At 37.1% G+C, this 14,679-nt stretch overlaps 1 protein-coding gene across 2 annotated transcripts in view; it reads right to left on the bottom strand.

The window, feature by feature from the left end:
- The window catches only part of gnal (guanine nucleotide binding protein (G protein), alpha activating activity polypeptide, olfactory type), a 65,796-nt gene that overhangs the window by 36,670 nt on the left and 14,447 nt on the right, over positions 1 to 14,679 (bottom strand). For both annotated transcript variants that reach the window (XM_026924859.3, XM_026924861.3), the window contains exon 5: positions 4,535 to 4,632. In XM_026924859.3, the coding sequence (XP_026780660.1) occupies positions 4,535 to 4,632 (98 nt within the window). The remainder of the gene's footprint in view (positions 1 to 4,534; positions 4,633 to 14,679) is intronic.

Here is a 14,679-nt window from a genome sequence, read left to right as displayed (position 1 = left end):
TACGGTGTAGAGAGTGATGGTGGGATGGGGAGACAAATTATTTAAGAACACATTCTTAACTTTTCTTATATTACTTGCATGTTCCCTGTGGAAATTATACTTATTCGCAGGCCTCATTTTGTAAGAAAGTTAAAATTTCATACAACTGTTTTAGAGTTAAAAGCTTATGGGTGGGGTTATCTTTTTTTTTTTTCATTCTTTTTTCATTAAAATAATTTGAATGTATGAAGAGCGAGCAAGACTATTAGGCAGTCTCTGACCAGTAATGATTGTGGTATTAATAGAAATTTGTATGGATATTAACTAGATGTTTTATAGTTAATAAAGTTAGTATGCACAGAAATGAGACTGGCTGAATTAGTAGCAAAAAGTATGTTTTTTTCCATAGTGTAATAGGACTAGAATTAATTTTTAGTACAGTACAGTTCACCTATCATGTTACTCATGTACACATCAAAATACAATTACTCTGTAGTAGTGTCGTTAATGCGCGGTCTTTAATGTACGAAAATTTTACAATATTCATCTCAACCAATATGCTCATGGTCTATTAATGAGGCTTCATTGCTGCACTTTTGTTCCCTTTACATCTGATTCTCAGGGACAAACATCATCAGATCTGATGTAAGCAAGTCCCCATGGGAGGGATATAAACAAACAACAACCCAGTTGTGAACCAAGTGCTCTAATCACTATAGCCCTCATGAGCCTACTTAGATTACAACTAAGCTAAAATATCCTATCATTTATCAGTCAAATAAACAAAAGTCATTTAAAATAATCTTAACATAAAATGTTAATTTACAATCTAACTGTATTTATTGATTAATTAGTACAATAATCCCATTCTCAAATAGCCTGAATGAAATCTGAAATCAGGAATGAAAAATGAAATCAGGAAATTTTTAAATACACCTTTTAGATGTATGTATATTCTGTTGTCAGTGGAATATAGAGTTAAGATATTCATTCATTCATCTTCACTAAGCGTTTATCATGGTCAGGGTCATAGTGGATCCAGAGCCTATCCATTCTTTTAGACATTCCTGAATTTTTGCGCAGGCTCTGTAATGCGTATTATTTTTTCTTGTTTTCCCTTTTCATTTTCTTAACAGTTAAAGATCTTTGAAAAGTAAAGAAAATTGAACATAAAAACACAAATCTCTACAGTAAACTGACTACCAAACACTGCTCTAGATTACACAGCCTATCTTGATTAATCTCTACAAGGCCAAAGCTAAAATTTTTCCCAACTTCCTTCAATATAGCTTGGCATATACACAGTATCTTCTCAAAGACTGTAGAATAATGTCTGACATACACTGATCAGCCATAACATTAAAACCACTGACAGGTGAAGTGAATAACATTGATTATCTTGTTACAATGGCACCTGTCAAGGGGTGGGATATATTAGGCAGCAAGTGAACAGTCAGTTCTCAAATTTGATGTGTTGAAAACAGGAAAAATAGGCAAGTGTAAGGATCTGAGCGACTTTGACAAAGGCCAAATTGTGTTGGCTGGACAACTGGGTCAGACCATCTCCAAAACAGCAGGTCTCGTGGGGTATTCCCTGTATGCATTGGTTAGTACCTACCAAAAGTGGTCCAAGGAAGGACAACCAGTGAACTGGCAACAGGGTCATGGGCGTCCAAGGCTCATTGATGCGCATGAGACGCGAAGGCTAGCCCGTCTGGTCCGATCCCACAGAAGAGCTAATGTAGCGCAAATTGTGAAAAACATGAGCATCAGAATGGAACGATGGAAGAAGGTGAACTGGTCTGATGAATCACGTTTCCTTTTACATCATGTGGACAGCCAGGCGCGTTTGCATCGCTTCCCTGGAGAAAAGATGGCACCAGGATGCACTATAGGAAGAAGACCAGCTGGCAGAGGCAGTGTGATGCTCTGGGCAAGGTTCTGCTGGGAAACCTTGGGTCCTGGCATTCATATGGATGTTATTTTGACACATACCACCTACCTAAACATTGTTGCAGTCAAGTACACCCCTTCATGGCAACGGTATTCCCTAATGGCAGTGGCCTCTTTCAGCAGGATAATGCAACACTGCAAAATTGTTCAGGAATGGTTTGAGGAACATGATAAAGAGTTCAAGGTGTTGTCTTGGCCTCCAAATTTCCCAGATCTCAATCCAATCGAGCATCTGTGGGATGTGCTGGACAAACAAGTCTGATCCACAGAGGCCGCACCTTGCAACTCACAAGACTTAAAGGATCTGCTGTTAAGGTCTTGGTGCCAGATTCCACAGCACACCTTCAGAGGTTTTGTGGAGTCCATGCAGAGAAAAGTCAGAGCTATTCTGGCAGCGCAAGGAGGACCTTCACAATATTAGATAGATGGTTTTAATGTTATGGCTGATTGGTGTACAGTAGCACATAGGCTGAGGCTAACACATCTTCCATATTTCTTAGATACAAAGCTTCTAAGCCTGGTTATAGTGTAAGATAGTGAAAAATAGGTAATTAGGTAATTTCTCTCAATTAGTTTGACTCATTTTCCAAAACAATTAGCTGGAAAACTGGAATATATCTTCAGAATAGGATTGGTTTTCTGCTGCAAGACTAATTTTCCATGCTACCTTAATTTTTGGCAGGTTTCCAGAATTGGGTCAGAGAGGAAAAGCATCTCAAAATATTTGTAGTCAGATATGTGCATTATGGATCACACAAACTGAATAGGATAGTAGTGCATTATGAGGTGTGAGATTGACTCTCCTGTGGGACCACAGGTAACACATCCCCAGGGACAACAGGTTATGATACAACAGTTGCTTCACTCTCCGCTAGAAGAAAACACTGCTAGAGTGGCACCACCTAAAGAGAATGAATCTCCCCCTCCTCTGAAACAACACAAGCTGAGATGCTCTGACTTACTCCTACCTGACATGGAGGACCACATGTCATTTAAAGCTGAAAAAACAATTCCCTGTTGTTTTCCCTCCATCATACAGTATTTGCATTTCCATGTGTACACGAGCACACACACACCCGTACGCGCGCACACACCCGCGGACACACCCGCGCACACACCCGTCATTGAGGGGATCCACAACATCTGAATACATTTTGTGTATTTTTCATACATACTGCATATAATCATAATGAACATCAAATAATTAAGATAACATAAGATATATTGGGTAAATTAACTCATTAATATCTCAGATTATTATTAATTTATTCATCTTAATTCACATTATTTGAATTATACAGGATGAACCTCTGATGATGTGAAGGTTAAAATAAAAGTTAATTACATTGCTATAAAATCATAGTTTTGGACAAGAGTCTTTTATTCTCCTTTAGTCATTCAGGTAATCAATAAGTTAGTCATCAAGCGTGTAAGGAATATGAACACTGATCCAAAGATCCTTACTTAAATTATTCTGAATATCCTTTCACGGTATGTGTCCACTGTATGCAAATCTGTCACCTGAAATTTCACTCCCATTCATTTCCAGCGAGAAGGAGCTGAAAAAAATGTTGTTTGCAGGATTATGGGATAGTGAGTGGTGAGAACTTCAGCCACATAGCGGTGACCAACAGTACAGAAGACATCTTTCCATTGTCTGTATGCAACGGCATTCGTTGACATTGTACTGCCTACATATAGTTCTATCTGAACAAGATGGACAAAAAATAAACAGCTGGTTTTCCCATCCTCTATGACCCAACACTTAATGAATACAAAGACAAAAATAAAAGAAATACTGCAAGGCAGAAAGTCTCTAGAAAGAAAGTTTCCAAATACAGTACAACAACTGCCACAACCCTCTTTTTCCTCTGATGCACATTGCCACTAATTTTGAGCATCAACTCTGTATTTATAGATGACTACTTTTTTAAATAGCACATTTGAGTGGGAATGCATGTCACTGGATGCCACTGACAAAAATAAATAAGGAGTACTTTAACTTCATATGCCTACCATAATTCATATTCAATATTTCACTCAGAATGCCTTTTTAGAACAAATTTTACAAAGAGTAGCCTACTAGAATGAGAAGACAATTTGTCTGAAAGCCATGATTTCATGATTGACAGGTTCATTCACTTCCTTCTTTTTAGACAGACATGTCCATCAAGCAGCGAGGCAATGATGAGGATAGCAAGGGAGATATTTGCACTGCATGCAGTAGACATGCACACTAAATGTGCAGTTTTTTATGATTGAATACTGTAAAGTTTCCCTACACACCTTCTGTCAAACTGTGATTCACTGCTACAACTCTAATTCTCCATGTAAACATACATATGTACCTTTTTCTTAATTTAAAACCACTGATCCACTGTATATACAGTAACCATCATTAAAAATCACGTATACTGTATTTCTTATCTGTTTATTTGTGATTCTTACAAAGCCATGAAAGATTTACTGCCATTTCAGGATGTACAAAGCAAAACAATGCTGAGATAAAGAAAATGCTATGTATTGATTTGATTCATTTCAGTCATGTCCAGTGTGTAGAACTTATACAAATAAAGATCACAAAAGAGGAGGAAGTACTCACTATTGGGCACAGTCGATAAGCTGGTACTCGTTGGACCGTTCAAAGCAGGCCTTCACGCCTTCATCATCCCAAAGTTGTTTCGCGTGCTCAAAAAACTCCTGTGAAAAGAGATGAAGATGAAAAGTCATGTCATTTACTTTATTGCAACAAAATGTGTCATTTTCCTATTTACTGACTTAGGTTTGTGGACATTCTTTGCATCACACTGAAAATATTATCAAGCAAAGAAAAGTTAAACAACACAAGAAAAAGAAAAGCTACTTCTTGAACCAATGCAATAGACTTGGTGTGGATATTTTCTTATAATATAGGCATAATATAACAGAGGCCTATAGATGTGAATTTTGAAGTACAGCCTTCATTTACATTTTACAGTGCATGCAGTTGGTAAGATGATGAAAAGAACAATTAAGGTTGTGCATAAGGAGACTTCTGTAATAATTACTCAGGTTTTCACTGCTCTTGATACATATGTAAAACACAACATGTTTATTCATCAGATTATGAATTAGCATGAGGTCTCCTTTCTGTTTGCTGGATTCATTTTACAGAGTCAGGTTTTCACCAAGGGCTCAGAGAAAGAAAGAGTAATGCATGAAGCAGGACAAATAAAAAGTGTTCATGGTGCATATAAGATGAAATACAAACATACCAAAAATGCCCATGTACATGTCTGCTTACACAGTACTGTGCAAAAGACTTAGGCACTCTAATTTTTTATACAGATTTTGTCTGTATTACTTCTGCATTATTGGGTCAGAAAAAAAAAAACATTTTGGTTTTACAAACATTACTTTTCCAACCAAAATTAAATTAAAAATGTTTGTATGTCAGTGAAGAAGCTAAAATATTACATAAAAGAAAAAAATAAATGTATCCTTTTCTCTATCAGCAATAATTGCTCATCATATCCTACAGAGTAATTTAAAACATCTGCTAATATCAATGTGGTCCTAAGACTGTGTCTAATTTAAGCTTAAATAGTTATTCTGGGTAAGCGAAATGGTTGACAAAGCATCCTAAAGTTAAATAGAGATAAATAACTTGTGAAGTAGTGCATTTTATTAGTAGTTGCATCTTTAAACTCCTCAGTGGAGTCCCGCAAGGGAAGCAAACACAGAGGAAAAGAGTGAGGGAGGGGGAACACAGGGGAGGATGGGGCCTTTCAGAACAAGACTTGTTTTTCTGTATCGCTTCCTTGGAGAGTAAAGACAGCTATACGGTAATTAGGCCCCAAGTGAGGTCCCATCATATAATCACCACAATACAGCAAAACAAATGGCTACAAAGAAAGAAAACAAACCAACAAGAGAATGTACCACGCCACCCAAAAAAACTTCTCACCCTTTACTGTCTCTAGTACACTTACTATCAAGAAGTTACTATCTAGATTTCTGTTAAAGGTTATTCATTAATTAATGAGTTAATTTAGATGATATCAATATCTTCACATATGAACATCTTCATGCAAAAATACACATATATTTATAGTTTAAATATATATTTAATATAAGAGTTTTATAGTACAGGTTAATATTCAAGAGCTCTCAGGTAATATGTTAGAGAGAAAAATCCTATAAAACTATTACACCTCCTATATAACTAATGTAGCCCACACTTTCACTTTTTGGCACTGTCTCCAGGTGAAATTCATTGGTCCAAAACACTGCCAAAAAGAGAACATGGCTTAGTTATTCCACTTAACATTGGCACATTGTCAAAACAGTAGTCATAATAGAGCTCTATAGTTCAAATAGTTCATAGAAAGCCACTGATTATGACTAACATATGATGCTGTGGCTGATTTGATTATATCAATGAACTCTGAAAAAGAACATTTCGTTTGCCTAAGCATTGACAATCTACGTGTTGTATATTTTTATGAAAACATGTGATCGTGGAATAATCAATCATGATTAACTCATATAAGTATGATCAGCTCAAATTGTGATTAGGAGATTATGTAATAATTGTAACAGGCCTGTTCAACCTTAGAGCTTAGCAAATATGTAAACAGATGATGACAGTAAGTCTTCCCAAATCACACTATCACCCACTGTCTTAGACAGGGGAGAAGAGAGAAAACCTCTCACACTCTCACTCTCACACTAAGACTAAGACTAATTCTATAAAATACTTCCTTTGCAGAAACCTCGTCCGGGCACTAGCAACCTGCACTGTGAAAAATACAAAGACAGGGTGAGAGGGCAGTTTTTGTTTGCTAGTAACATCAAGGAGGGCGAGAGGGACATGCTTCACTCCTCTCAGACATTTCTTGCACGCAGAGAGATGAGGCGATCCCATTGGAAAACTCTGTGTGACAAGCCAAGATGTCGGGGGAGCCAAGTGAATGAAAAACATGAAAACAAAACCTTAACAACCATTAATGGCCTTCCATTCGGTAGCACCACACTCTACCTGAGCCTTCATTAGTAAAGAGGAGAAGGCAAAAGAGTCATTAGAAGTGAAGTAAGCAGGGCCAGCAGAGCACTCAAGAGACAGTGTTAATGACAGCCACTGCTGCTGAGGGCCTCCCTCATGCTCTACTGTGTTGTCCCCCACTATAAACTCTACTGGAGTTCAGGGACACTGACATATCTAGATCCACGCAAGGAGAGACAGATACTTATACACACATGTGCACGCTCACAAACACAACCATACCAAGGGCAATACAAAGACATTTAGATATATGCCATATTGACCACTCAATTTTTCTCATGGACCCATATAAATCACATTTATATATAAGACTAAACTGTTCAGGCTGACTTCTAAAGTAAATATCTTTTTAGAAAAAAAATGGAGATCATTTTACAATAGATAAGATAAGATTTATTTTATTACCTTTATAGTCACTGTACAAGTACAATGAGATATCGTTTGGAACAAGCCAGTAGATGCCATTAGATAAAGGGTAAGACAATATACATTTTCTTATCTGATTTTATGAGAGATCACACCAGCAGGTCACTCACACTCTGAATATAACCACAGACGCAAGCCTTCAAACTCTCTGTGCTAAACTACAAGATTCCACACTAATTCCTGCAAAAGCCCTGGCTAATCACACTAATCTAACTTGTCTGCTGTAGACCATATTAGATCTACTTACATACATGTCTGTGTAACAATAACAGTGGTGACATTACTGAAGTGCATTTTAAATGGTCATTATTTTCAACATCTCACTAAGGGTGTAGCTAGTATCACTTCAGAATGATGCAATAGTTACCAGCAGATAATGGCTCCTTAAAAGTCCACACTTTCTGACATTGCAAAGAAACTGCATACCTGCATGCATGTAAAGGAGTGCCTTCAGTTGTCATAAACAGCATTCATTGTATTTAGATGGGCATTTGATAACACTGTAAAAAGTATGTATTCATAAGCATAAAAAAGATAAGTTAAAAATTAATAGGGAAAAAGTATTCGGGCATGATATTTTAAAAAATGGTTCAGTAATATGCAACAGGAAGGTTAATAGAACTATCAGACTAATGATAAGAAAGGTAAGAGAGAGAAACCAGTAGTCACTTGAAAAGAGTTGCAGGATGACCTGAAAGCAGCAGGAACAACAGATACACAGAGAACAATAACCTGCACAGTAATCTGCACTGCAATGAACAGTGAACTGCACTGCAATCATCTCCGTTCCTACACCTCACACAAAATTCACAGAGATGCATATCTAAAAGCATTCAAACAAATCAGACCTTTTCTGGAAAAATGTACTCTGATCAGACAGTTGGTACAGATTGTAGGTACAGTCTAATTAACTAATCTACCTTATAGGTACACACATCTAGGGCAAATGCTGAAGATTGTGGTTATCCATAATTTCCTTTAACAACCTTTAAAAACCTACTATTATCATGTACAGTGGATATAAAGAGTTTACACACCCCTGTTAAAATGCCAGGTTTCTGGTGATGTAAAAAAATGAAACCAAGATAAATCATTTCAGAACTTTTTCCACCTTTAATGTGACCTATAAACTGTACAACTCATCTGAAAAACAAACTGAAATCTTTTAGGGGGGTGAGTAAAAATAAAAAAACAAAATAATGTGGTTGCATAAGTGTGCACCCTCTTATAACTGGGGATGTGGCTGTGTTCAGAATTAAGCAATCACATTCAAACTCATGTTAAATAGGAGTCAGTACACACCTGCCATCATTTAAAGTGCCTCCCAAATAAAGTTCAGCTGTTCTAGTAGGCTTTTCCTGGTATTTTCTTAGTCGCATCTTACAGCAAAAGCCACGGTCCACAGAGAGCTTCCACAGCATCAGAGAGATCTGATTATTAAAAGGTATCAGGCAGGAGAAGGGTACAAAAGAATTTCCAAGGCATTAGATATACCATGGAACACAGTGAAGACCATCATTATCAAGTGGAGAAAATGTGGCGCAACAGCGACATTACCAAGAATTGGATGTCCCTCCAAAATTGATGAAAAGACGAGAAGAAAACTGGTCAGGGAGGCTGCCAAGAGGCCTACAGTAACATTAAAGGAGCTGCAGGAATTTCTGGCAAGTACTGGCTGTGTAGTACATGTGACAACAATCTCCCGTATTCTTCATATGTCTGGGCTATGGGGTAGGGTGGCAAGACGGAAGCCTTTTCTTACAAAGAAAAACATCCAAGCCCGGATAAATTTTGCAAAAACACATTTGAAGTCTCCCAAAAGCATGTGGGAAAATGTGTTATGATCTGATGAAACCAAGGTTGAACCTTTTGGCCATAATTCCAAAAAGTATGTTTGGCGCAAAAAGAACACTGCACATCACCAGAAAAACACCATACCCACAGTGAAGCATGGTGGTGGCAGCATCATGCTTTGGGGCTGTTTTACTTCAGCTGGAACTGGAGCCTTAGTCAAGGTGGAGGAAATTATGAACAGTTCCAAATACCAGTCAATATTGATAAGATAAGATAAGATAAACTTTATTGATCCCACAGTGGGGAAATTCATTTATCACAGCAGCTCACAGACAGTTAAAGTGCAGGAAGAAAGAAAAGGAAGGAAGAAAGAGAAGTTAACTATAACTATATATACACCTTAGGAATAATAAAAGAAATAAAATTCTAAATAAATATAAAATTTATAAAAAAAAAAAAATTTGACACAAAACCTTCAGGCTTCTGCTAGAAAGCTGAAGATGAAGAAGAACTTCATCTTTCAGCACGACAACGACCCAAAGCATACATCCAAATCAACAAAAGGATGGCTTCACCAGAAGAAGATTAAAGTTTTGGAATGGCCCAGCCAGAGCCCAGACCTGAATTCGATTGAAAATCTGTGGGGTGATCTGAAGAGGGCCGTGCACAGGAGATGCCCTCGCAATCTGACAGATCTGAAGCGTTTTTGCAATGAAGCACTCTTCGGTGATTCGGATCATGATTTGGATGTATGCTTTGGGTCGTTGTCGTGCTGAAAGATGAATATTGCCAAGTCAAGATGTGCCATGCTGATAGACTCATACCCAAAAAGACTGAGTGCTGTAATAAAATCAAAAGGTGCTTCAACAAAGTATTAGTCCATGCAACCACATTATTATGTTTTTTTATTTTTACTCGCCCAACCTAAAAGATTTCAGTTTGTTTTTCAATTGATTTGTACAGGTTATAGGTCACATTAAAGGTGGAAAAAGTTCTGAAATGATTTATCTTGGTCTCATTTTTTTACATCACAGAAGGCTGGCATTTTAACAGGGGTGTGTAGACCTTTTATATCCACCGTATATACTACTATACTAAAATAGTGTATGCAAAATGCAATCAGTACTAGCTAGATGCAATATCTATCAAGAGGCTGAGTTAGCAGAAAAGAAATCACTTTTGTTTCTGTGGTTGAGATACACTATATTACTACTAATTCTGGTTACCTGAGTATGTGACATTACATATACCAAATACAGTCATACTCACCTCAGTCTGGCCTACAGAAAATGGCAGAACAAAGATTTAGAACTGAAGAGACCAACACTGATAAATTATGCAAAATAAAGAATGCAAAATATAAGCATTTTCACTAGTGGTTTTGGACCCCACCGTATGTGTGTATATGTATATGTGTATTTCTATATCCACTGTGTATATATATATATATATATATATATATATATATATATATATATATATATATATATACATATATATATACACACACACAGTGGATATAGAAAGTCTACACACCCCTGTTAAAATGGCCAGATTTTGTGATGAAAAAAATTAAACCAAGATAAATCATGTCAGAACTTTTTCCACCCTTGTGTTTTGAAATTACAACACATAAAATTTAAGTGAAAAACAACCAGAAATGTTTTAGGGAAAAAATAGGAAAAATAAAAAAGTTGCAATAACCTTGTTGTATACGTGTGCACACCCTTTTATAATTGGGGATGGGGCTGTGTTCAGAATGAACCAATCACATTCAATCTCATGTTCAAAAGTAATTATCATACAGCTGTCATCAATGAAATTATTCTGATTGACCCCAAATAAAGACCAGCTGTTTCTGTAGAATTTTCTTCACAGCTGCAAAGAGCTGACAAAGCCTGTACAGGGTCTCACTGTCAAAGGAATTGATCAGAAAAAGAGTACAAAAAAATTTCCAAAACATTATATGTACCATGGAACACCGTGAAGACCATCAGCAAGTGGAGAAAATGGAGCACCACAGTGACATTACCAAGAACAGGATGTCCCTCAGGGACGCTGCCAAGAGACCAATGGCAACATTAAAGGAGCTGCAGGAATATCTGACAAGTACTGATTACTCTCTGCATGTGACAACAATCTCTCATATTCTTCACATATGGACTATGGGGTAGGGTGTCTAGACGAAAGCCCTTTCTTACAAAAAATATCCAAGTCCCATTAAATCACCCCAAACCATGTGGCAAAATATGTTATGGTCTGATGAGACCAATTCCAAAAGGTATAATAATTCCATAATTACAAAAGGTATGTTTGGCAAAAAAAAAAAAAAAAAGCACATCACCAAAAGAACACCATATCCATGGTGCATCATGGTGGTGGTAGCATCATGCTTTAGGGCTGCTTTTCTTCAGCTGGAACTGGGGCTTTTATCAGGGTGGATGAAATAATGAATAGCTCCAAATATCAGTCAATTTTGGTGCAAAAACTTAAGGCTTCTTCTAAAACACTTAAAATGAATAGGAATTTCATCTTTCAGCATGACAAAGACCTGAAGCACAAATCAACAAAGGAATGGCTTCACCAAAACAAGATCAAGGTTTTGGAATGGCCTAACCAGATCTAAATTCAATTGAAAATCTGTGTGGTGGCCTAAAGTGGGCTGTGCACAGAAGACGCCCAGCCAATTTTTCAGAGTTAGAATGCTTTTGCAAGGAAGAATGGCAAAAATATTGCGTCAAGATGAGTCAAGATGTGCCAAACTGATTTACTCTTACCCAAAAATACTGAATGCCGTGATAAAATCTAAAGGTGCTTCAACTAAGCATTCGTTTAGGGATGTGCACACTTATGCAACCAGGTTGTTGTACGGTTTTTATTTTTAATTTTTTTTCCCAAAAATGATTCTTACTTTCATTTTTTTCCCAAAAATGATTCTTACTGAACATATATATATATATATATATATATATATATATATATATATATATATATATATATATATATATATATATATATATATATATATATATATATATATATGTACACACACACACATATATACATAGATAGACAGATAGATAGATAGCCAGATAGATATAGGAAGAATGAGCACACACACACACACACACACACACATCAAGAAACACTGGTTTAATATGTATAAATGTAAATAAAAAGCTGAAATTCTGATCTGTTGTCTCATATTCATCTTTTGGTCTCAAACCCAAATGTCTTCAGTGTATAGTGCATAAAAAAAAAAATTTTAAAAAACTTTTGGAGGGGACTGTATATACAGCTAAGCACATATTTCCAGGCTGTGAAAAGATAAAACAGCTACGAGAAAATACCGCATAAAGGACAACACATGCACCCTCCTTCATGTTCAGCCATGCTAAAATCTGCTCCCTCCTCTCTGGTGCTCTGTGTAACATGCTTGTCAGTTTCCTTATCAAGATGAGGATCATTTAAAAAAAAATTAAACAGTCCTTGTAAGCTCAACTAAGTATTTCAATGCTCATATATCCCCCAGAGTGGCTGCTAGAGGCTTATATAAATGTGTTATAACAAGAAAGCAAAAAGGTTTAATTTTAGTAGAAATCGCAGTCCCTGTCCTTACATCTGCTCTCTCATAAACATGAAGTTCAACCATGCACATCCACACATTCATTCATTCATATTAGAACATTTCTGGTTACAGGTTTTGTCTTGCAAGAAGCCTAACAAAGAATATGTTTACCATCTCTCTCCAAATATTTTTGCTAATTATTGTTAAAGCTGCACCATTAGATATAGTTTGTTGATGTGAACAGTTGGTGAGTAATTTTACATTCAATTTATTACTGTTTTCACCACAATTACTATATTACCAAAGAAGACATGCCTCTTTTTTGAGTTTAGCATGTAGCAGTGTGGACACCAATTTATAACAATCTTATCTAATCTAATCGTATAACTAATCTTATTGTTTAAACATTCCCAACCTTGTCTGTATGTCAGAGTAGGAGGCGAGCTGTTTGTACTGCTAAGGCCAGATAGGATTTGATGATAGACATGATCAATGCCCAAAATGTGAAGCACAGTTTGCAAGCTATGGAAATACTACTGGCTATGCATAATCTTCCTTTGGCACTGCGTGGATGCAGCAGGGAATGTAATGAACAGCAGGTATGGCAGCAGAGCCTTCAAAAGCACATTAAAGCTATCTCCTGGAAGGCACTAGATCATCTTCTGTCTAAAACGCAAAACTGGACATTTTGAGGGAGCAGACTAACCTTATGTGTCCTTGTCTGCCACCTGTAAAACATGGAAATTGTTGAATCTGATCAGTAATTTAAGTAAATTGCTTTCCATTCAGTTAAAAGATTCATTCAGTTGCACACTTTGCCAAAATCTGCAGTCTGAACATGCAGCCAGCACTACCATTACCACTTAAAGTGTACTTCATGTTCCCTTTACTATATGTTCAGAAACTGCAATAGCAGCAGACGCAGGAGGGCCACACTGGTGCCACTGCACAGCCTAATAAAATCAAAAACAGTTCGAAAAATGTTAGATCAAAGCATGCCCATGCTTCCAGGGCATGATTCATCAAAATGTGCTGAGGCATCTCAGCATTGTACCTGAAAATACACACTCACTCAGTTCACTGTCGACCACCACCAGCACAAGGGTCTGCCCACAAAAAAGTGAGACCCTTGCCAACTGGTTAAACTGACAGACGTTCATTCACTACCACAGAAATCTAGAGTGCCTGGCCAGTTTTTTTCTTTTTAGGATATTTGACTCCTTTGCAGACTACTCTATGGCATGAGGCTTGACTTGTATGTTGTCAAAGCCTTCTTGACAAACCACAGCAGTTCTATGCCACGGGAGGCAGCAAATTTACAAGCAGGTAGATAAGCTAGGGTGAAAACACGTACAGTAGCGCGTTATTGGTAGTGGAGGTGGATGCGAGTGCAGATAATTTATATGCAAAGTACAAACAAAACAAACAAAAGGGTGAACACAAGAGCCATAAACATCAACTATGGATAGAAGGCAAGAGATTATAAGCAACGCATGGCACACAGGACAACAAGCAACAATAACAACCAGAAAAGCTTGACAGTGAAACACAAATACTACTGCTTAAATAGTGGTGCTAACAAAGCATAAAGAGACACAAGTGAGAGTGATTAAGGACCATGTCACAAGATCATGTGATGTTCAGACTCATGGGTAGGGTAGTTAAGCACCTTTCAGCGCTACCATGACATTTAGCATCTGTTTGTGAACAAACATACAACCGACTGTCCCATCTGATTCACAGACGAGACAGAGATACTTTCAACCAGAGAATGCTTTGGGCCAGGATGTGTTGGCACATGATTGGCATTATTCTATGAATTCGGTAATTCAAAATAGCGATCCTGCTATTCATCATGCAAAACGTTGGATATGCCTGATTAAGGGCTAGGCTATTTTATTGTCATGTACCCAGG

This window comes from Pangasianodon hypophthalmus, chromosome 22, assembly GCF_027358585.1.
Source record: "Pangasianodon hypophthalmus isolate fPanHyp1 chromosome 22, fPanHyp1.pri, whole genome shotgun sequence".
In the NCBI taxonomy this organism is placed as follows: Eukaryota; Metazoa; Chordata; class Actinopteri; order Siluriformes; family Pangasiidae; genus Pangasianodon; species Pangasianodon hypophthalmus.
The sequence above is the reverse complement of the archived record's forward strand: the minus strand, read 5'-3'. Positions and strand labels throughout refer to the sequence as shown.